Consider the following 24540-nt stretch of genomic DNA (forward strand, 5'->3'; position numbering starts at 1 on the left):
CCTGACACCAAATGTAAACATTTATCAACTCATGGACTGCTCCATAATTTCCTCTATAAGCATTTTGATGTACCTGTAAAAATTAAAGACTTTTTGTGTGTATCTTAACGATAATACGATAATTCCACTTCAGGTAAAATTTTTTGGCAAGACTATTTTAAAGCAGATCGTGAGTACTTCCTACCTCAGTGCATTCGGAGGCACAGACTATCTGAGGCTCCTGGATTCTTAGCCCACAACAGCAGCAGTCGCCTGTCATCCACTGAAGGATCTCAAGGGGGCGGGGCCGTCTCGCGGTTGTAGCGAGACGCATGCGCGGAGAGGAGCACCGGCTCGGCTGCCGTAGTTCGCCTTTCCACGTGGGCGCCTCGTCGTCATGGCGGCCGTTCGGAAGCCAGTGCTACTCGGGCTTCGAGACACTGCAGTGCGTGGCCGCCCCACGGGGTCGGGCGCCTGGACCGCTAGCAAGCTGGGCGGCCTTCCGGTGAGGTGGGGCCCCGGAGCTGGGGTCGGCGGGTGCTGGTGAGGGCTACGGGGTGAGGTCCCTGGGCAGAGCCCGGGTCTGAGCGCCTTACCTGTCTTCAGGACGCCTTGCCCTCCGTAGCAGCGCCGAGGCCAGTGTGTGAACGTTGCAGGCAGCCTCTTGCCCTGGTCGTACAGGTGTACTGCCCCTTGGAAGGCTCCCCGTTTCATCGGCTACTGTACGTATTCGCTTGTCCCCGCCCCAGGTGCAGCATGGGCGGAGCGCGCAGGTAGGCGGGGAAGTTCAGCAGGGTGGGTGGGAGCTGGGGTCCGCACCAGCCACACGGGATAGCGACAACCGCTGGCTGGTGCTCTGCGTTGCACCCTCACTGCCATTTATTTTTACCCTGAAGCTGGAAGGTGTTCCGCTCCCAGTGCCTGCAGACTCGAGAGAAAGAGGCGCAGGACGCACAGGTAAACCGGTTGTGACCAGCGCATTATGATTTGCTGTAATTTGAGGGTATTTTCCAGAATGTCGTTTAAGACAAACTTTAAGCAGTGGTCTTCGAAGTATGTTGGAGTGGTTTTTGCACTTTTCTGAACCATGAAATGCTATCTTAAGACTTTTGTTGTTTCTTTTAATATACACTGAAGGCCTTGAGGCACATAATTCCCTGATGTTTCTGTTTGGAAAAAAGTATGGATGTGTACGCGGTTATATGTAACACATATGTGTGTGTTTTATAGTACATATGCTTAGTGTCATGTGTGTACATGTGTATAAAAAACATTTAATAAGAAATCTGAATTTATTGAAATCAAAAAGTAGGGCAAGTTGGTAGCTGCAGAACAAAAATTCAGCTTCCTTTGCCTGGATGTCACCTTATATATACACTGAGTTCTTAACATGTGCCAGGCATGGTACCAGCAATATCAGGAATGAAAAGATGAAGATCTGGTGTCTGCCTATATTTGTCAGGGTTCAGTTGCAGGTAATAAAAAAGCACTGAACTGTTAAAGTTGAAAGAATTGGGTTTTTACTCACATTGGTTAGGCTGGAGGGGGTGACTCCAGGAATGACCTTCAGAACCACATCTGAGAATGGGCTTGTTCAGGAGCTGCTAGACCACCTTCTGCATCCACAGTCAGAAAGCTGAGATGTGGTCTGGTGAACTGGAAGCTGCCCTTGTCAGATCTTTTGCCTCCAGATCCTTGCTTTATATCTATCTACAGACTTTTGCTTCATGGCCTCTCTCTCCACTTCATTCTGTTTCAAGTTTGTGTCTCCCTAGTGGACCTGATTAAGGGAGCCCTGATTATATCTGGAACTCTAACCGCTAAGGAGTCTGGGAAATGTAGTTCTTTCCTGCCAACTTCTGCAGTATATGAAGCACGACTGAAAGAGTTTGGAATAGGTGGTTGAAAAAACCACCGTACTGCATCTGCCACACTGCCCCTGAAAAGGGAAGACAATTTTTTGTCACCTCCAACATGCTTTGGGTGAATGGGGTCCAGAAAGTTGAATCAGAGTGTGCAAGAGAGGAAGATAGTGGTGCGAAGGCTCCCTCAGGAAGGTGAAGGGATTTGTAGCTCAAGCCAAGGGAATAGGTGAGATCACCCAAGTGATCTTGATTCACTGGACTTGATTCACTGGATATTTTTCCAGAAACAGGAAAATGGCCTTGCAGCTGAGGATTGGTGTGAAGGTGCAGATGACTGGGGAAGTGACAGTGAGGAGGTGCCACCACCACAGCGTACCTTGGATTTTGGAAATGATCCCCACAGCGCCAAAGACACAGACTGTACTGCTCAGCTCCGAGATCTCCACCTGCAGGATACTGTCCTGGGCGCTGCTCCTCCTGTTTCTCCCGGGGAAGAGATGGCCCTGCCTTCCCTGGCGCCCCAGTTCCTGCCCTACTACATGTGTGTTGTAGATGAGGATGACTACAGGGACTTTGTCAGTCTAGACCACGCTCATAGCCTTCTGAGGGATTATCAACAGAAAGAAGGAATGGATATGGAACAGTTGCTTTCCCAAAGGTGAGAATGTGTGCTGCTGAGGGTGACAGGTGACTTGACCGGGAAGCTGCCACAGTAGGTGCCCTTTGGTTTTATTCTGGTAGTTGGGGAAACTTTTTCAGGCAGAACTTGTGTGTGTAGCACCTTTCTGCTTCACTCCTCTTGATGAGAAAGGAAGACCGACGGGGGATCTTACCAGCCAACCCTGAGTTAGCTTGGAAACACTTTGCTCTGTTCATAAGTACCCTCAAGAAAAGGAACAAAGAAGTTAGGGTTGCCAGCTTCTCCAGAAGAGCATGTGTTTACTGTCTCTTTTTTTTTCTGTTTTTAAATGTATAGCTCAGACAGGTAACTTAGAAAAATGCCATTTGTTTTTTAACTCTTGGCTGTGGCTCAGGAACTGGCCTAGGACTTCAGAGACCCTGCCAGAGCCTCGGCTCATCAGTAAAATGAGAGTCGTGTTGGTATCTCTGTTGTCTGTCTCACCAGAGGGTTTTAGGAGTCACATGAGAGAGGAGATCTTGAAAGGCTTTATAAACCAAAGCCCTCTAAAGAAAGAAGCATGGTCATTTTTGCTATTGTAATAGGATATTTGGAAAGATAACCTGTGTTTGCTTGTTTGTTCGTTTGTTTGTTTGTTTTTTACCAGAGCTGTTTCCTTTGTAAGCTTTTCAGAATAATGTTGGAGTGCTTGCAGACCCGTTGGTGTCTGAAAATAATCTATAATGGACAAAGAAATGGAGAGAGTCAATGGACATAGGGCTTTTAAAATTGCAGATAATCATCCCAGAGTTGAAAATGACTAGGGAGCAGAGCCTGGGAAAAAATAACTAGCGAGCAGAGCAGGGGATTATGTTAGATACTATAAGGTATTAAATTTATTATTTTTTAAGTTGTGTTCATTAACTTGTTTACTCTTCTAAATATTGTAATTATCTGGATATAGATGCTCAAAAGCATTTTCTGCTTTTCTTAGTCTTCCTGGTGATGGTGATGAAAAATATGAGAAGACCACAATTAAAAGTGGAGATAAGATATTTTACAAATTCATGAAGAGAATTGCTCCTTGTCAGGAGCAGATTTTGAGGTAAAGGCACATTTTCTTTTATTGTTTTTCTTGATTATAAGAGTAATACATGTTAGTTTGGAAACTACTGGGAAATATGAGAAAACCAGAATCTGTAATATTCCCCAAACCAAGAGGCTAAGATTTTTTCATTTATTCTATTTTATTTTATTTTTTTAAGTTTATTTTGAGAAATAGCGCAAGCCGGGGAGGGTTAGAGAGAAGTAGAGACATAATCCCAAGCAGTCTCTGCAACATCATTGCAGAGCCCAGTGCTGGGCTTGAACTCACAAACTGTGAGGATCACGACCTGAGCCGAGATCAAGAGTTAGATGCTTAACCAACTGCACCACCCAGATGCCCCAAGAGACTAAGATTTTAATATATTATGTTCACTTATTTTTTTATGCATTTGGATGCATGCATGTAGGTAGGAATTATGTGTTTTAATTTTATTTATTTTTTAAAAGTTTATTTATTTATTTTGAGAGAGAGAGTAAGTGTGCGCGTGCACAGGGAGGGGCAGAGAGACAGTGAGAAAAAGAGGGAGAGAGAGAGTATCCCAAGCAGGCTGTGTAGTGTCCGTGCAGAGCTCGACGTGGGAACTTGATCTCATGAACCATGAGATCATGACCTGAGTGGAAATCAAGAGTCAGACACTTAGCTGACTGAGCCACCCAGGTAGCCTGGAATTGTATGTTTTTAAAAACATATTCAGGGAGCACCTGGCTGCCTCAGTCAGAAGAGCATGTGACTCTTGATCTCGGGGTTATAGGTTCAAGCCCCATGTTGGGTATAGAGATTACTTAAAAATTGAACAAATAAGCGCAGGGGTGCTTGGATGCTTTAGTCAGATAAGTGTCCAGCTCTTTTTTTTTTTTTTTTTTTTTTTTTTTTTTTTTTTTTTAATGTTTTACTTTTGAGAGTGAGAGTGAGAGCACGAGCAGAGGACAGACAGAGGAGTGGGTGGGGGGGCAATAGAAGATCTGAAGCGGGCTCTGTGCTGACAACAACAAGCCTGATGTGGGGCTTGAACTCACAAGCTGTGAGATCATGACCTGAGCTGATTTCGGATGCTCAACCAACTGAGCTACCCAGGCACCCGCAGCATCCAACTCTTGATCTTGGCTCAAGTCATGCTCTCACTCCTGGTTTGTGAATTCAAGCCTGCTTGGAATTCTCTCTCCCTCTCCTGCCCCTATGCCACTCGCCCACTCGTTCTCTCTCTCCCTCTCTCCCTCTCTCTCTCTCTCTCTCTCTCAAAATAAATAAACTTTAAAAAAGCACACATAATTTGGATCATACAGTATAATTTTTTTTTTAAGTACACAGAATCTAGGAATATCCTTTTAGTACATTGAGAACTTTGATTTTTTTGTTTTTTTGAAGATTTTATTTTTAAGTAATCTCTGTATCCAATATAGGGCTTGAACTCACAACCCCAAGAATAAGAGTTGCATGTTCTGCAAACTGAGCCAGCCAGGTGCCCCACAGAGCTTTGATTGTTTTTTTTCACTTGTCTGTTTTCCTGATTTATGGACATTTAATGTTGTTTCCAGACTTTTGCTCTTATACATTATACTAGTGAATAGGTTTGCACCTAATGTCATTTTGCACGTATGCAGGTATATCTGGGGTTACGTTCCCTGAAGTGGCATAGTTAAGCAAAAGGCTGTACAGAGTTGTAATTTTGATTAATAGTACCATAGTGACCCTCCTAGGACTTCACTTCCTACTGGCAACCTGTAAGTGCCTGTTTTCCCATAGCCTCACCTATAGTGTGAGCTTCATGCTTTTGTATTTCTGCCAATTCAAGTGAAAACGCACATCGGGGTATAATTCATTTTGCTTGTTTCTTATTATGAGCATCTTTCTCTGTTTTTGAATCATTCCTATCCATATCTTTTGTCCATTTTTCCATAAGTTCTTGATCCATTTGATTTTTAGGAACTCTTTATGTATTAGGGAGATTAGGCCTTTATTATGATTAATTTTCTTGGTTTGTTTGATTTTGACATTGCCTCCGGATATATCTTTGGATGTCTAATTGTTCCCATCTAATTTGTTTCAGTTTTGCACAGGTTTGTTTTTTTTTTAATGTTTGTTTATGTTTGTGAGAGAGAGAGAGAGAGAGAGAGAGAGAGAGAGAGACCACGTGTGCGCATGTGCGCAAGAGGGGCAGAGAGAGGAGACAGAGAATCCCAAGTAGGCTTGACGCTCTAGCTCAGAGCCCGAGAGGGGCTCAAACCTGCTCAAACCCATGAACCGTGAAATCATGACCTGAGCCAAAACCAAGAGTCAGACACTTAACTGACTGAGCCACCCAGGCGCCCCTCACTTTTGCACAGTTTTAGTGCTGTTACACACCCCCTTCAAAAATCTTAGAATGTCATTTCCCGAAAGTCTAGTTCTAGAAGTGAAATTCAGGATCAAAGCTTTGAAATGTAAATGTTCTTGATATGTATTGTGTGATTATAGTTTTTACTACTTAGCACAAAGTCAGACTTTGCTCTTAATTCTTGCATCCTCATTTTATTGATGAAAATCCAATTTATCTTCTTTTTCTTAATTAGGTATGACAGCTAGAAATCTCATAGCATATGTGCCCTCCTGAAAACGTGTCCAAATTATGATACCTTCAACAGAATTTTCAGATCAAACAAATATTTTTGATCATATGGCACCTCAACAGCGGCAGTGACTCCCAGCCTGGAGACCAGCCCCTGGGAGGGATCTCTTACCAGTGAGACTCACGGCCCACAGTGATCCCTGCTACTTGAAGGGCTGAGTTACTGTGTGCTGAGGTGGAGGAGGACCATAATCACTGTCCTCGGTGCTGGTCACGGAGGCGACAACACTATACGCTATGATGTGTGCCCAACAGAGCTGTGAACAAGTATGCAGGAAACACAGAGGAGAGATCAGAGGCTTCTGCCTTGGAAAGGCATTGTGCAAGAGGGGCAGACTTGAGCCCTAAACCCTGCTGGAGGGATTATAGGTCCAGTATGCTATGAGTCACAGCCCAGATGCATAGCAGTGGGGCAATGGCAATTCAGTGAGCTGGACTCAACGGTGTCTGAATTGAGAGAAGCTTGACTTAAAGACCGTCCGTTCCCTTTTGCTCTTATAGTCCCGCACCTTGACATCCTCAGGGCACACACCCCTGTTGTGTTTCTTGCCAGACTGGGTGCTCCTCATGCTTGGTACCTAGCACTGCCACGGATTAGATGCTCAGATTGTATATTTTCACTCCGCGTCTTACTAAAGAATTTGTACTTTATCCTGTAGCCAGTAGTTGCCAGCAGAGTGATGATCACTCTGAGATGAGAGAAGAATCCAGGTGAGAGGTGGTAAAAGAGTTTGGATCAAAACAGAGGATATGGGAAGGAGGGGATAAATTGGAGAGATATTTCTATAGTGGCAGGTCTTAATGACCTCTGGATGTGAGAGGAAAAAATTGGAAGGCAACAAAAGTGGTTTTGAGGTTCCCGATTGTGAAGTTGGATGAATGTTGATGCCGTTCTGGAGAAGGGGGTTTGGGAGGCTCGTATCTGGAGTCCAAGGGTCTTGATTTTTCTTGGGAGTACAGAATGTGTCCTTGTCAGTATGATTTATATCTTGATAATCTCTGGCTTGCCTTTCATTTTTTATTTTAATTTTTTTTTTAACATTTATTTGTTTTTGAGAGATAGAGACAGAGCATGAGTGAGGGAGGAACAGAGAGAGAGGGAGACACAGAATCCTAAGCAGGCTCCAGGCTCTGAACTGTCAGCACAGAGCCCAGTGCAGGGCTCGAACCACAAACTGTGAGATCATGACCTGAGCCGAAGTTGGATGCTTAACCAACGGAACCACCCAGGTGCTTCCGCCTTTCACTTACTAATAGGGTCTTTTGAAGAGAAGTTTTAAATTTTGATCAAGTCCAACTTAACAGTTTTATTGTTTTGATGGTTCATATTTTTATTTCCTAAGAAGATTCTGCCTAACCAAAGGTAACAGGATTTGTTATGTTTGATTTCCTGTGTTTTCTTTTTTTTTAAGTTCTTTTTTTTTTTTTTAATGTTTATTCTTGAGAGAGAGAGAGAGAGAGAGAGAGAGACAGCACATGAGCAGGGGAGAAGCAGAGCAGGAGACACAGAATCCAAAGTAGGCTCCAGACTCTGAGCTGTCAGCACAGAGCCCGATGTGGGGTTTGAACTCACAAACTGTGAGATTATGACCTGAGCCAAAATCGGACGCTTAACCGACTGAGCCACCCAGGCACACACACCCCCCTTTTTTTCTTAAGTTTATTTATTCATTTTGAGAGAGACAGAGACAACACAAGTGGGGGAGGGGCAGAAAGAGAGGGGGAGAGAGAGAATCTCAAGCAGGCTCCGCACTGCCAACCCAGAGCCCAACGTGGGGCTCGAACCCCCTGGCTAACCCAGGGTTAGCTGTGAGATTATGACCTGAACCAAAACCAAGAGTTGGATGCTCAGCCAGCTGAGCCACCCAGGTGCCCATTTCCTATGTGTGTTTTTTTTTAATTTTTTTTTTTTTAACATTTATTCATTTTTGAGAGTGAGAGAGACAGAGCATGAGCGGGGGAGGGACAGAGAGAGAGGGAGACACAGAATCCGAAGCAAGCTCCAGGCTCCGCTGAGCTGTCAGCACAGGGCCCAATGCGGGGCTTGAACTCATGGACTGCGAGATCATGACCTGAGCTGAAGTCGGCTGCTTAACCGACTGAGCCACCCAGGCGCCCCTCCTGTGTTTTTTTATAGAAGTTTTCAGTTTTAGTTCTTACTTTTAGGTTTATGATCCATTTTGAGTTAATTTTTATATATAATGTATGAGGGTCAAGGTTCTTTTTTATATACAGTTGTTGCAATACCAGTTTCTATTATGGATCACTTTTGTCTTCTTAATCAGTTAGGGAGAGAGGAATGTTAAAATGTAACTATATGGGGGGCCTAGGAGGCTCAGTCAATTAAATATCTTACTTTGGCTCAAAGTTCCTGGGTCCGAGTGCCATGTCAGGCTCTGTGCTGACAACTCAGAGCCTGGAACCTACTTCGGATTCTGTGTGTGTGTGTGTGTGTGTGTGTGTGTGTGTGTGTGTGTGTGTGTGTGTGTGTCTCTGTCTCTGTTCTCCCTCTCATGCACTGTTTCTCAAAAATAAATATTTAAAAACATTTAAAAATATATAAATAAACTTAGAAAAAAAACCAGTTCACCTGTTTCTCTCACTCCTGATCCCTTGTCTCTGGAAACCACCAGTTTCTTCTCTGTATGAGTTTGGTTTGTTTTTTTGTTGTTTTTTAGGGCCTGCATATAAGCGATATCATTCAGTATTTCATTCTCTGTTTGACTTATTTCATTTAGCATTATGTCCTCGAGACCGATCCATGTTGCTGCAAAAGGCAAGATTTCATTCTCCTTTATGGCTGAGTATTCTTTTGTGGGTTGTATGTGTATATACATACATACATACATACGTGTGTGTATGTGTGTGTGTGTGTGTATACACACACACACACATACATACACACCACAATTTCTTTGTCCATTTATCTGTCAGTGGACACTTCAGTTACTTACATGTCTTGGGTATTATAAGTAATGCTGGAATGAACATGAGGATAAATATCTTTTTGAGTTAGTGTTTTTTGTCTCCTTCAAATAAATACCCAGAAACGGGATGGCTGGATCATATGGTAGTTCTGTTTTTAATTCTTTGGCAAACTCCATACTGTTTTCCACAGTGTATGCACCAGTTTACATTCCCACCAACGGTGCAGGAGGGTTCCCTTTTCTCTACATCCCTGGCCAACTCTTGTTATTTCTGGTCTTTTGGATAATTGCCATTCTGACAGTGTAAGGTGGTACTTAAAGTATGCTTCTTAAACAGCTTATGTATGGGTCTTGCCTTTATTTTATCCAGACTCTTTGCCTTTTACAGAGTCTTAAGTCCATTTAATGTAATCATTGGTAGTAGTGGGTTAATTTTATCATTCTGGTATTGGCTTTTTCCTCTTTATTTTATTTTATTATTTTTTTTTAAGTTTATTTATTTTTGACAGAGTGCGAGCATGAGCTGGGGAGGGGCAGAGAGAGGGATGGAGACACAGAATTGGAAGCAGGCTCCAGGCTCCAAGCTGTCAGCACAGAGCCTGACGCGGGGCTCGAACTCACAAACTGTGAGATCATGACCTGAGCCGAAGTCGGACGCTTAACCGACTGAGCCACCCAGATGTCCCTCTTTCCCCTTTTGTTTAACCTTCTCTTCAGTGAATTGAGTATTTTTAGTTTATGATTTTATGCCCTTTCTGTTGCCATGAAAAGTGTTTTTCTGACTTACTGCATTTCTGACTTACTGCAGTCTACCTTCACCCAGTAGTTTGCTATTTTATGAACCATATCACAGATTCCCATTTAGCTTTCCCTGCCCTTTGTGATCTTGTTTTCGTGTGCATTTCTGACTTACTGCAGTCTACCTTCACCCAGTAGTTTGCTATTTTATGAACCATATCACAGATTCCCATTTAGCTTTCCCTGCCCTTTGTGATCTTGTTTTCGTGTATTCACTTCTATATATGCTTTATATCCCATAATGCATTTTTATTTTTGCTTGAAATAATCGATAGTTTATGTGGATAGTTCATAACATATATATGTTATATAATGTACGTAGATTATATATTATATAATAAAATTAAAAATAACAATTGGGCTGGCTTAGTCATTGGAGCATGTGACTCTTGATCTCAAGGTTGTGAGTTCGAGCCCCACATTGAGTGTAAAGATTACTTGGAAAAAAAATCTTTAATATTAAAATTAATGATCAGAAAGTCTTTTATGTTTATCTTCCCATTTACCCTTTTGGTGCTCTACATTCCTTCCTGCTGGGCTTCCATCTGGTATTACCCCTATGCCTGAAGGACTTTTAATTTTTTTTTTTTTTTAAGTTCATGTTTGTTGGAAACAGCTACTCAGGTTTTGTCTAAGAATGTATTTATTAATATTTCTTTTAATAGACATTTTTATTGGATATAAACTTATTTTTTAGTTGTTTTCCATTCAACACTGGAAAGATTTTGTTCCACTGTCTTGTTGCCTTTAGCGTTTCTATTAGAAATTAGCTGTAATTCTTTTTTTATTTATTTTTTATTTTTTTAACATGTATTCATTTTTAAGAGGCAGAGAGAGACAGAGCATGAGCGGGGAAGGGGCAGAGAGAGAGAGGGAGACACAGAATCCGAAGCAGGCTCCAGGCTCTGAGCTGTCAGCACAGAGCCCAACACAGGGCTCGAACTCACAAACTGCGAGATCATGACCTAAGCCGAAGTCGGACGCTCAACCGACCGAGCCACCCAGGAGCCCCAGAAATTAGCTGTAATTCTTAATTGTTGTTCTTCTTTTTGTTGTATTTATATAATTAAAACTATTATGTACTTCAGTGACTATGTGTGGTTTTTTTTTGTTTTTTTTTTTAATTTTTTTTTTCAACTTTTTATTTATTTTTGGGACAGACAGAGACAGAGCATGAACGGGGGAGGGGCAGAGAGAGAGGGAGACACAGAATCGGAAACAGGCTCCAGGCTCCGAGCCATCAGCCCAGAGCCTGACGCGGGGCTCGAACTCACAGACCGTGAGATCGTGACCTGGCTGAAGTCGGACGCTTAACCGACTGCGCCACCCAGGCGCCCCGTGACTATGTGTTTTAATTTATCTTGCTTGGGATTTACTGAGCTTTTCGGATTTTTGTGTTGATGTCTTTTCATGAATTTTGGAAAAAATCTTGGCCGTTATCTCTGCAAATATTTCTTCTTTCCTATTTGCTTTTTCTAAGGACTCAGTTACTTGTATGTTTAGACAATTTAAAATTGTTCCATTGTTTTTAAAGGCCCTGTTTCATTTTTATTTATTTATTTTTTTACTTTTTGTTTCATTTTGGATGTTTCTGTTTTCCTCACGTTCACAGATTTTTTTTGTTGTTTCCTGCCTGCTGTAAACTTTTATTGAATGAAGTTCTTTATTCTGATACAGCATTTTTCATTTCTAGTATTGCTCTTTCAGTCTCTTTAGTTTTTATTTCTGTGCTAATTTCCTTATCTGTTTATGCATGTCTACCTTTTCTACTAGATTCTTTTACATATTTATGATTGATATTTTATTATTTGTTTTATCCCACTCCTCATATTGATATTTTAAAGTCTTTTTCAGACAGTTCCATCATCTCATCTGTGGGTATTCTTTTTTTTTTTTTAATGTTTATTTATTTTAGAGAGAGACAGCATGAGCGGGGGGAGGGGGGGGGAGGGCAGAGGGAGCAGGAGACACACAATCCAAAGCAGTCTCCAGGCTCTGAACTGTCAGCACAGAGCCTGATGCGGGGCTCGAACTCACAAACCGTGAGATCATGACCTGAATCAAAGTCGGATGCTTAACCGACTAACCCACCCAGGCGCCCCTGTGGGTATTCTTGTATTGACTTTCTTTATGGGTTAAATTTTTCTGCTGCTTTAAAAATTTAGTATCTTTTCTTTTTATGGTTTAGCAGAGATTGTATGTTGAAGAAGATCAGATACTGAAGTAAATATCTGCTCCTTAGCAGGGCGTGCCCCTTCTTCTGTAAGGCTGGTAGTGGAGGTCTAAATCCCTTTACCTTGGAGTGGAGTCAGTCTGGACTGTGTTGCAATAGATTCAGTTCCACATTGGTTTTAGTGCCTTTGCCTAGACTTTGAATCAAGCATTGATAAGACTTCAGGTATCTTGCTGTGCTTTACAGACTTGCTACCGTTTGGGGGCCTTTGGATTTTCTTTGCTGTCTGGTTTTGCTCCTGGTACTCTTCAAGAAGGAAACAAAGTTTGCAGAGCATGGCCTTCAATACTGGAATGTGACTTGTATGTGGTCCTCATTCAGGGTTCTTTGTTCCCTTGCCCTAGGTACTCTTGGAGTGGCGAACCACTTTTTTTGACCTGCCCTACATCAGAAATCACTGAGCCCCCAGCCTGCAGCTACTGTGGAGTCCGAAGGATATTTGAGTTTCAGCTTATGCCAGCACTGGTCAGCATGCTCAGAAGCACTAATTTAGGTAATAGCCCTTTATTAATTTGAGCTTGTGGGTTTATTGCACTAACTTGGAATTATTTTATTTTAATGTGTATTTATTTTGAGAGAGAGACAGTGCGCAAGTGGGGGAGGGACAGATAAAGAGGGAGAGAGAGAATCCCAAGCAGACTCCATGGTTTCAGCACACAGCCCAATGCGGGGCTTGATCTCACAAACTGTGAGATCATGATCTGAGCCAACCGAAAGCAAGAGTCAGAGGCCAAGCCATATTCTATCCTTAAAATGATTTTCATAGTGGGGCCATCTGGCTGGCTAGGTTGGTAGAGCATTGGACTCTTGATCTTGGGGTTGTGAGTTTAAGCCCCACGTTGGGTATAGAGTTTACAATAAAAAAAATTATTTTCATAGCATTGTATTATTATTTTTTTAAGTTTATTTGTTTATCTTGAGAGAGAGATTGAGCGCGCGCACAGGAGGGACAGAAAGAGAGAGAATTCTAAGCAGGCTCTATGCTGTCAGTGGAGAGCCCTATGTGGGGCTTGAATTCATGAAACCTGAGATCATGACCCGAACCAAAACCAAGAGTCAGACACTTAACTGACTGAGCCACCCAGTCACCCCTTCTTTTTTTTTTTAAATGTTTGTTTATTTATTTTGAGATAGGGAGAGCTACATGCGTGCAAAGGAAGCGCAGAGGGAGAAGGAGAATCTTAAGCAGGCTCCATGCCCAGTGAGGACCCCAATGCAGGGCTCAGCCCCATGATGATGAGATCATGACCTGAGCTGAAATCAAGAGTCCAATGCTTAACTGACTGAGCCACCCAGGCACCCCTTTTTGTAATATTTGTGATCATAGGAGTAAAGCAGTCATTTTTTAATCAGTAAGTAGTTACCTGTTAACTGGAGGATTTTTGTAAATGCTTTTTATCAGATTGGTAAAGTTCTTGTCTATTCCAATTTTATGCATTCTTTTTAATAGCCATGTTTAAGCGTTATCTATGTCATGTTAACAAATTGCTGCTTAATAGGTCTGTACCAGTTTATGTTGCTGTCAGCCATGTAAGAGAGTGTTTCTGTCTTGGCATCTTTGGCAGCATCTGGTATAAAATGATGAAAAAGTTTTGGTAATGTTGTTAAAAATGCCATTGTGTGACCTAGCAATTCCACTCCTAGGTATATACCTAAGAGAATTGAAAACCTATGTCTACACAAAACCTGTATGTGAATGCTCATATAAGCATTATTCATATAATAGCCGAAAAGCAGAAATAACTCAGATGTCCCATTAACTAATTAATACATAGACAAAATATACCTTCATAGAATATTATTCTATCAGAAGAAGAAATGAAGTACTACATTATACATGGCTACACATGATTATACCTTGAAAACATCATGCTAAGTGAAAAGAAGCCTGTCACAAAAGACTACAAATTGTATGATTCTGTTCATATGAAATGCCCAAAATAGGTAAACCCATTGAAACAGAAAGTAGATTCATGGTTTCCAGGGGCTGGGTGAGGGGCGCCAAGAAAGAATGAGGAGTGACTGCTAATGGGTATGGGCATGGGTGTCCTTTTGCAGAGATGAAAATGTTCTGGAATTAGGTTGTGAAGATGTTTCTATAACTCTGTGAAGAAACTAAAAAACGCTGAATTGTACACTTTACAATGGTAAATTTTACGGCATGTGAATTATATTTCTATGAAGAAAACCACCATTTGAGCACCTGTACAAGCTCATAATACCTTTGGTGATGGGGCACCCTGGGTGGCTCAGTCTGTTAACAGCGTCCGGCTTTGGCTCAGGTCATGATCTCGAAGTATGAGAGTTAGAGGTCCATGTTGAGCTCTGTGCTGACAGCTTGGAGCCTGGAGTCTGCTTCAGATTCCATGTCTCCCTCTCTCTGCCCCTCCCCCACTCACACTCTGTGTCTCTTTCAAAAATGAATAAACATTGGGGCACCTGAGTGGCTCAATCAGTTAAGCAAGCGTCCAGCTTCAGCTCAGGTCATGATCTCACCGGTCGGGAGTTCGAGCCCAGTGTCGGACTCTGTGGTGACAGCTCAGGGCCTGGAGCCTGCCTAAGATTCTGTGTGTCCCTCTCTCTCTCTCTGCCCCACCCCCGCTTGTGCTGTCTCTCAGAAAAATGAGGAAATGTTAAAAAAAATTTTTTTTGATAAATAACATTAAAAAAATTTAAAAATACCTTTGGTGATTCTTGTAAAGACAATGGAAAAAACAATTATTGCAAAACAATAATTATAACAATTAGGTTTAATGGAAGTAATTAAGCCAACTTAAATAAAAGAGTATTCGTTGTTTAGGAAAAAATGTATTAGTTCTCCATATATTTTGGATATTAACCCTTTATCAAATATATGATTTGCACATATTTTTTCCTATTCTGTAGGTTGTCTTCATTTTGTTGATGTTTCTCTTTTGCTTGTATTAATTTATTTTTTAAACTGTAAGTATAATACTCACTTCAGAAATCCAGTTACCTGGAGATAATTGCTGGCGATACATATTTTTTCTCTTCTTGTTTCTGTACACATTAAGAGATTAAAACAAAATTGTTCTCATACTTCTGTTCCTTCTTTGCAGAATTTCCCAGTGTCATTGAATATTTTACCCAGTGGAAGTTCTATTTTATCTAGCGATTTCCAAAGTTATTGTACATTTCAACTGTTTCTTTTTCTTTACTATAAATAATAATTTAATTAATGCCCTTTCTGTAAAGGCATTTCTATAATTTTAAGTATTTCTTCAGTATTGAATCTTAGAAGTCACATCTTTTTATCAAAGGATATGAACTTGGAGTGCCTGGGAGGCTCAGTCCATCGAGCGTCTGACTCTTGATTTTGTCACGTTATGATCTCACAGTTTGTGAGATCGAGCTCCACGTAGGGCTCTGTGGTGACAGTGCGGAACCTGCTAATTCTCTCTGTCTCTCTTTGCCTCTCTCCTGCTTGCATACATGCATGCATGCACTCATTCTCTCTCAAAAGAAATAAACTTAAAAAAATTTTTTTTTAAATAAAGGGTATGAACTTTTTAAAGGAGCCTGGCTGGCTTGTCAGTAGAGCATGCAGCTGTTGATCTCAGGGTTGTGAATTTGAGGCCCACATTGGGGGTAGAGTTTACTTCAAAAAAAAAAAAAAAAAGATATGAACTTTTAAAAAATTCATTTGACACAAGAAAAGAAATTATGTATATTTTGTTGTATTCTTTTGTCTGCTAAATAGGCAGTGTGCTTTGAACACACGCAGTACACAAATACTGAAGATAGATTTTTATGTTGCTGACAATTAATACTGTTATGAAATACCAGTGTCTTCCCTATTTATTGAATGAAATTTCACAATGTTCACAATGTCTAAAGTTGCATAATCCTGAAAGGCTTCTAACAAACCACTACAGCCCCACTCTCACCCCCTCTGCCATCTAGTTGCACTCAAGGGAGACACTGGCAGCACTCCGGGCTGTTCTTCTAGAATTTATTTTTGTACTTCTAAATAAAAGGTACTACTTTTTACATTTACCTCTTTTAGACATTATCAATTGAATTTCTGAATTGGCATGGGGGATCTGGGATCTCTTACAGCCCCCTCCCATTCTTCCTCACCCTATTGCTTTCTCCCATACTCCTGGTCAATGTTTGTAATTTTGTAGTTAGGCTGTTTGTAGTTAGCAAAGCAGTGTATTGTGATCACATGTTCTTGGACTTAATAATACCTGTTTCAGTCTTAAAAAACATTGTTTTTAATGTTTATTTATTTTTGAGAGAGAGACAGAGTAAACAGGGGAGGGCAGAGAGACAGGGAGACAAAGAATTCGAAGCAGGCTCCAGTCTCCAAGGTGCCAGCACAGAGCCCAACGTGGGGCCTGAATGCATGAACCACGAGATCATCATGTGAGCCGAAGTTGGAGGCTTAATGGACTAAACCAGCCAGACGCCCCAATACCTGTTTCATTCTTATGGCCAGTTCTTCTTACACCCTCCTGGAGGTTCTCAGTATTATTTTCCTCACAAGTCCAACTCCAGACAACCCGGCTCCATGTTTATTTCCCTGAAGACCTGTCCCATGTGCCTTGTTCTCCTGAGCTAGTCTGAACTCTAGGCCTTCCGCACCTCTAGTGTTGCTGTCATTCTGGGTCACCTTCTGCCTTTATTTTGGTATCGCTTTGCCCCTCTTCCAAGTGGGTCCCCTGTTTTCCTGGAACTCTGATCTGCCTCTTTCTCGGTTTATCCTTTCAGTTTTGATACAGCATTTTCTCCAGTAGTTTCCTGAAGAGGGATTGTGGGAAATAGGTATTTAAAGTACCCCATCGGTCTTAAGATACATTTATTCTATCTTTATGCACATAATAAAGTCAGGTATGGAATTCTAAGCCATTAGTAATTTTTTTCAGAATTTTAAAGATTTAATTACCTTTCTTTTATTTTATTTTTAAGTACTCTCTACACCCAATATGAGGTGCCATGATATTACCTCATTCTTTTAGCAGCCTACTTATGGAAAACAGTCCCATGCTGGCCTTTAGTCCTCTCATTTCAGGTCACTTTTTTTTTTTTTAAGTTTATTCATTTATTTTGAGACAGAGGAGAGAGAGAGCAGGCCCAAGTGTGTGTGGGGGTGGGGTGGGGGGGATTGGGGAGAGAGAGAGAGAGAGAGAGAGAAAGAAAGAGAGAAAGAGAAAGAATGAATCCCAAGCACTTACAGTGCAGAGCCTGATGCAGGGCTCGAACTCACAAACCATGAGATCGTGACCTGAGCTGAAGTTGGACGCTTAACTGACTGAGCCACCCAGGTGCCCCCAGGTCACTTTTAGAATCTTTACTTTATCCTTGTTATTCTGAAATTGTGTATATTGTGTTGAGTAGCTGGTAGGTGTTTTCAGTTCAGAAACTCATGTCCTTCAATTTCCTTGAAGATATTCTATTTTTCTTGTTGTGCCTTTACAGGAACTTCTTTTTTTTTTTTTTTTTTTTAATTTTTTTTTCAACGTTTTTTATTTATTTTTGGGACAGAGAGAGACAGAGCATGAACGGGGGAGGGGCAGAGAGAGAGGGAGACACAGAATCGGAAACAGGCTCCGGGCTCCGAGCCATCAGCCCAGAGCCTGACGCGGGGCTCGAACTCACGGACCGTGAGATCGTGACCTGGCTGAAGTCGGATGCTTAACCGACTGCGCCACCCAGGCGCCCCTTACAGGAACTTCTGTTAGTGAAATGTTTGTTTTCCTATTTAGATTCTGTTCTCTTTTGTTGTCTGATTTTTGTTTTGCTTCCCAAGAGTTTTCTTCAACTTTGTACTTTATTCATCTTTTTAGTTGCGGTAAAAAATATGTAACATAAAATTTAGTATCTTAACCATTCTAAATGTGCAATTTAGTAATGTTAAGTTTATTCATGATATTGTGCAACCAATCTCCAGAGCTTTTTCCTCTGCAAAACTGGAACTGTAACCGTTAACAACTCCCCAATTCTGCCTCTCCCCAACCTCTGGCAACCACCATTCTGTTTCTATGAATTTGACTACTTTAGATACGTCATATAAGTGGAATCATAGTATTTGTCCTCTGACATTGCCTTATTATACTTAGCATAATGCCCTTGAGGTTCATCCATGGTGTACGCCGTGTCAGAAGTCCTTTCTTTTTAAAGGCAAACAATATTCTGTCATGTGGATATTCCACATGTGGTTCATCAGTTCGTTTGTTGAACACTTGGGTTGCTTCTACTTGGCTATTGTGAATATTGCTACTATGAACATGGGTGTACAGATATCTTTTCAAGATCCTGCTTTCAGTTCTTTTGGATATATATACCAGATGAAGAATTGCTGGATCATATGGTAATTCTATTTTTAATTCTTTGAGGAACCACTATAATATTTTCCATAGTGGCTTCACCATGTTATATTGCCAATATATTGCATGTTAAATTGCACAAGAATTCCATTTTCTCCACATCCTCACCAACACTTGTTTTCTGGGGTTTTTTGGGGGGGAGGGGTGTTGTTTTTATAGTATCCGTCCTAATGGATGTGACGTATTTATTGGGATTACATTTGCATTTCCCCTAATGAATTTTTTTTAAATGTTTATTTATTTATTTTGAGAGAGAGTGCATGCATGAAGGGGAGTGGCAGAGAGAGGGAGAGAGAGAATAACAAGAAGGAAGAAGGCTCCATGTTGTCAGCACAGAGCCAGATGTGGGGCTCGATCCCATGAACCATGGGATCATGACCTGAACTGAGATCAAGAGTCAGATGCTTGGGGGCGCCTGGGTGGCTCACTCAGTAAGGAGTCCCACTTCAGCTCAGGTCTTGGGCTCTGTGCTGACAGCTCAGAGCCTGGAGCCTGCTTCAGATTCTGTGTCTCCCTCTCCTTCCCCCACTCCTCCCCCGCTCACACTCTGTCTCCCTCTCTCTCTCAAAAATAAATAAACATTAAAAAAAAAAAAGAGAGAGAGACGCTTAACTGACTGAGCCACCCAGATGCCCTGCATATCCCCTAATGGTTAATGGTGTTGAGCATCCTTTCATATAAATGGCTTGTTAGCCATTGACATATCATTTTGGGAGAAATGTCTACTCAAGTCTTAGTCTTCATTTTGTAGTCAGATTATTTGACTTTTTATTGTTGAGTTGTAGGAGTCCTTTTTATATTCTGGGTATTAACCCTTTAATCTGGTATGATTTGCAAATATTTTCTTTCATTTTGTAGGTTGCCTTTTCACTGTTGTGTCCTTTGATGCACATAAGTTTTTGATATAGTCCAATGTGTCTGTTTTTACTTCTGTTGCCTGTGCTTTTGGTTTCATATTCGGGATATCTTTGCCATGTACTTCCTTTTTAAAAAGAAAGCACAGGGGCGCCTGGGTGGCTCAGTCGGTTAAGCGCCCGACTTCGGCTCAGGTCACGATCTCACAGTTCGTGAGTTCAAGCCCCACGTCGGGCTCTGTGCTGATGGCTCAGAGCCTAGAGCCTGTTTCAGATTCTGTGTCTCCCTCTCTCTGACCCTCCCCCGTTCATGCTCTGTCTCTCTCTGTCTCAAAAATAAATAAACGTTAAAAAAAAAAATTTTTTTTAAATAAAAAAATAAATTAAAAAAAAAAAAAGAAAGCACACAGTGAATTGTGCCAATCTTAAGCCTACAGTTTGACGACTTTTTGCATAAATACACTCTTGTCATCACCTCCCAGATTAACATAGGGAGTGTTTGCAGTGCCCCAGAAAGCCCCTTGGGCCTCCTTCCTGGGCAGTATACCCCTCCCTGTCTAAGGTGTCACTCTCCTCCATTCCTATATGGATTTGGCCTATTCTGGAACTTTGCACATATGGTATATGGCTGTTGGGCCTGACTGCTTCTGTTTTATCTTTACGTCTTTGTTAGCTTTATCTTCTAACCCTTCTCTTGAATTTAGTTTGGCCATCCTATTTTTATTTTTCAGAAGATCTTTTTTGTTTTCTGAAACTTTTCCATACCACCTTTTTTTTTTTTTTTTTTTTTTTTGCTTTATGAGTTCTTCTTTTATATCTTTAAGAAGTGGTCTGTTTTTAAAGTTTTTACTTGTTGACTATTTCCTGCCATTTTTTTTTTTTAAGATTTTACTTTTAAATAATCTCTGCATCCAACGTGGGATTCAAACCTACAACCCCAAGATCAAGAGTCGCACACTGTACTGACTGAGCCAGCCAGGCACCCCTCCTGCAGTTTTTCTGACCCCTGAATGTTATGTTGAAGGTTTTCTGTAAATGTGTGGTGAACCTTGGAAATCACCATTACTAACACTAATCAACATCATTCTAGTCCTCATCCTTGACATAAATGTAGGTAGAAAGTTTAGATAGTTGGATGGCTAGAAAAAATTTAAAGATAGGAAAGTTCAGTACATACTAATTAAAAATACTGGAATAAATGTATGCAAATTTAACATAAGAAAAAGTAAGTGTATGTGAGGCAGTTAGGTTCTTTCACTGTAGGCAATGGGTTCTTTCACCTAGTTTCTAAAAGATCCTTCTGAAGTTAAGAGAATTACATTCATTCCGTCTGTCAGTTTTAGATAGTATGTGTTTGGCTCTTTACTATAACAGGGATATTTGTGCCCTGCTCCACCCCCAAGTATATTAGTAATTTTTTAAAGATTTTTTAATTTCCTTTTTTTTTAAATTAAATTTAATTTTTTTTTGAGAGAGAGCGAGCATGAGCAAAGGAGAGGCAGAAACAGGAGGGGACAGAGGATCTGAAGCGGGTTCTTCACTGACATCAGCGAGCCCAATGTGAAGCTCAAACTCACAGACTATGAGATCACGACCTGAGCTAAAGTCAGACACTCAATTGACTGAGTCATCCAGGCACCCCTAGATTTTTTTATTTCTTTAATCTCTGCACCTAGCATGGGGCCTTTGCGTTGACCAGTTGCATTGGTCACCTTTCTCCTCTCCTGTGTTCACATCCTTTTTCTTTCCCTTTGCATTCATTGAGATTCTCTCAAGCCTTTCCTTTCTACCTGTAATTACGTTTCACCTCTTTTCTGTTCCTTGTGGCTTCTGATGTTTTTCATTAGATACATAATGGAGCTATTTTGACCCCCATATCTGTTTCCTCTTTCTCCTACCCCTCCGTTGCCCTTCTACTGTGGCAGGTCTCTGGGCTCAGGCCTCCTGTACATAACTCTGCTATTTGGTATTCTGTTGCCTCTGATTCCCTGCCCCTCCTTCTTTCCTACCCTGGTGGCTACTGGTTCTCAGACTCTAACCTTCTCATGCCTTCTGCAGACTGTATGTTGCACGTTCTGGTTGGAAATTATCTCACATTCACCCGGTCATTTCTTCTAAGTCAGCTTTATTTTGGCCTTGTTAGTTCAGTCTTTGATGCTTTTCTTTCCATCATCCCTGCCTGCATTTTCCTTTCAAAGTGTTTTTCTTTTGCTCCTCCAAACCAATTGCCCAACTCCTCTTGACTCCTGTTTTCCTGTTCTGCCATCAATGGGAGTTCTTTTCAGTTGTATTTTCTTGATGTTATTCTTCATGGCATTGTCCATTGATAAAGTTTTGTAAACTCTTTGGAAATTTTTTTTTTTTTTTGGCCTGAATCCTTTCTTGGAGGTAGTGTGTTCTATTAATATAATATATTTTTATTTGTTTGTTTATCTTAAATGTTGTGTGTGTGTGTGTGTGTGTGTATGTTTTTTGTTTGTTTGTTTTTAGTAATCTCTACATCCAACATGCACAAACTCATAAACCTGAGATCAAGAGTCACACAACTGAGGGGAGCCTGGGTGGCTCAGTTGGTTAAGCATCTGGCTCTTGATCTCGGCTCCGGTCACGATCTCAAGATATGAGTTTGAGCCCCAGGTTGGGCTCTGTGCTGATGGTGTGGAGCCTGTTTGGAATTCCCTCTCCCTCTCTCTCTGCCCCTCCCCTACTCATGAGCTCTCTTTCTCTCAAAATAAATAAAAATAATTTTTTTTTTTAAGAAAAAAAAAGAGAGGCACCTGGGTGGCTCAGTCAGCTAAGCGTCCAACTTTGGCTCAAGTAATGATCTTGCAGTTCGTGGGTTCCAGCCCCACATCAGGCTCTCTGCTGAAGGCTCAGAGCCTGCTTTGGATCCTCTGTCTCCCTATCTGCCCCTCCCCCGCTCACACTCTGTCTCTTTCTCAAAAATAAAATAAAAACATTAAAAAAAATTTTTTTAAGAAAAATAAACTCACACAACTGAGCCAGCCAGATGCCACATGACATATTTTTAAATGGTTTTCAGTGTCCAATATCCTAGACAGTTGTACTAAAGACTTTAAAGTATATTTTCCTGATAAATCTGCTTTTTGTCATCAGCAGTCACTTGCTTTGTGGAAGAGGATGAGTGTGTTGTGACTGAAAGCTAGTGAGCGCTGCTTTTGCTTTTCCTAATTATTTTTTTGGCTTATTGGGTAAGATCACTCCTATAGCAACACCAGGTGTGCTGATATTGCATCATCTTTCTCCTTCAGTTATCTTTAGTTACTTAACCTCTTTGTTTTATGGTGATCACTTAAGACGTGTCAGGCTCTGTTCTAAGTATCTAACGTGTATTAGTTTATATAATCCTCCTCAAAACAATCTTCTCATGATAAATACAGTCATTATTATGGAGAGGTGAAATCACTTGCTCAGTGGTAGAGCTGGGATTTGAACCCACGTAGTCTTGCTCCAGAGTCTGGGCTCCATCTACTAATTAAACCTTCAAATATTGAGTGTATCTCCTGACACTGTCTCTTCGCTGGAATATGTTATATTTTTCAGGTCTTTCTGTGGAATTTGGAACAATTCTAATTTATACATGTGAGAAGAGTTGCTGGCCTGAAAATTGTCAGACTCCCATGGAAGAACTTTGTATTATACAAGAAGACCCAGATGAACCGTTATTTAAGTAGAGAATTTCCTTTTATTTATATAAATTAAAACAAATTTTAATCTCCAGATTTGTGTATTTTTTTTTAATTGTTTTTCAACGTTTTTTTTTTTATTTATTTTTGGGACAGAGAGAGACAGAGCATGAATGGGGGAGGGGCAGAGAGAGAGGGAGACACAGAATCGGAAACAGGCTCCAGGCTCCGAGCCATCAGCCCAGAGCCTGACGCGGGGCTCGAACTCACAGACTGCGAGATCGTGACCTGGCTGAAGTCGGACGCTTAACCGACTGTGCCACCCAGGCGCCCCCAGATTTGTGTATTTTTACTTCATTTTGACTCACAAACTATCAACTCTTTGTGTTTTAAGTGCTGTCCTTTTTGCTTTATGGCACCTGTACTGGGGCAGAAGCGAGATTTAGAACCTCTTGGCTGTGGGCTGGTCTACCCTTCCAGGGTCAGTGGCTTGTCTGGGCATTTTACACACAGAATGTGGCTCCCCTCCAGCCCAGAGGGCGAGTGTTCCTGCACAACCAGCTGGGGAGCCAGGAGCCCTGGTCAGCCTCTTAAGTGCTGCCACCGCACTTCAGCGCACTCCGCTGCCGTGCCTGCATGCTGACAGATCAAGCCTCTTGATCTGCTCCAGCTTCCTGAGATTCCCACCCTGTGACACTAGCTATTGAGACCTGCCCCTCTTTCTCCCACCCGACGATCCCCAGCCTCACCCATGCCTACCTTCTGCCCCTGCAGCATCACAGCACGGGGGCCCTTTCTCTCGATTCTGGACATGGTCCCTCCTTCCTGGTGTCCACTTTTCCAATTTCCCCTTTCTCCTTTCAGTTTTTATGTTATCAACCCTTCCATTCTGCTACCCTTTGGCAGCAGTATGAAAACACTCCCCCCACCTATGTGCAGACTTGCTATTTGCCTACGTAGATGAGGAAACTGGTATAAACAATTTGATTTGCTACTCTGGTAAACAATATATTAGGTCCAGATTCTCTTGAGGTAAGGTCCTCCTGGGCAGTGTGTGACCGCTGAGGACACCACCTGATCCTGCCCCCCGGGGCCCCTGAGGGAAAGTGGCTGACTGTATACAAACAACTTGCTGGTCAGTGAGGTACATAGGGGAGGAAAAATAATTTTCTCTTTGCCCTTCTAGGTAGATGGTTGAGGCCCCCTGTAAGAAAAATCAGATTGACAGGAGAAAAACAGAAGTATATGTACCTCCTATATAGACGGAAGATGCTCAGCAAAACTGAATAACTCCCCGAAATGGCCCAAGCCATTACCTCAAATATAATCTTCAGCTGAAGACGAAAGACGTGGGGTGCATGGAAGTAGTTACGGGAAGTTATCAGGCAAAGCAGAGCGGAAAAGGGTAGGGTTGTTATATATTGTTAGAGAAACAAGATACGAGAAAATAAGTCCAGTGTGAACCCATTTATTTATTTCTTTAACGTTTAATTTTGAGGGAGAGAGACCAAGCACAAGCGGGGGAGGGGCAGAGAGAGAGGGAGACGCAGAATCC

The 24540-nt window shown here is 41.6% G+C and overlaps 1 protein-coding gene across 3 annotated transcripts; it reads left to right on the forward strand.

The window, feature by feature from the left end:
• Positions 1-327: 327 nt before the first annotated feature.
• Positions 328-23079, forward strand: PDCD2L (programmed cell death 2 like). Of its 3 annotated transcripts, none has more exons than XM_030299187.1 (7): positions 334-484; positions 586-701; positions 876-936; positions 2129-2502; positions 3458-3568; positions 12479-12627; positions 22903-23079. In XM_030299187.1, the coding sequence occupies exons 1-7, from the start codon at positions 377-379 to the stop codon at positions 23031-23033; spliced, it is 1050 nt and encodes a 349-aa protein (XP_030155047.1). In that variant the 5' UTR covers positions 334-376; the 3' UTR covers positions 23034-23079. The 3 variants fall into 3 exon arrangements, with proteins under 3 accessions (XP_030155048.1, XP_030155047.1, XP_030155046.1); XM_030299186.1 differs by having other exon boundaries at positions 335-484; positions 586-752; XM_030299188.1 differs by lacking the exon at positions 3458-3568 and having other exon boundaries at positions 328-484; positions 586-752.
• The last annotated feature ends 1461 nt before the right edge of the window (positions 23080-24540 follow it).

The sequence above is a fragment of the Lynx canadensis genome, chromosome E2 (genome assembly GCF_007474595.2).
Source record: "Lynx canadensis isolate LIC74 chromosome E2, mLynCan4.pri.v2, whole genome shotgun sequence".
NCBI lineage: Eukaryota > Metazoa > Chordata > Mammalia > Carnivora > Felidae > Lynx > Lynx canadensis.

What these genes read in the sequence shown, in the direction of transcription:
- PDCD2L (XM_030299186.1), top strand. Translation starts at nt 377, where the DNA reads ATGGCGGCCGTTCGGAAGCCAGTGCTACTCGGGCTTCGAGACACTGCA. An exon ending in AAGAGGCGCAGGACGCACAG is followed by an intron (nt 937 to 2,128) that starts GTAAACCGGTTG and finishes ATATTTTTCCAG; the next exon opens with AAACAGGAAAATGGCCTTGC. An exon ending in GAACAGTTGCTTTCCCAAAG is followed by an intron (nt 2,503 to 3,457) that starts GTGAGAATGTGT and finishes TGCTTTTCTTAG; the next exon opens with TCTTCCTGGTGATGGTGATG.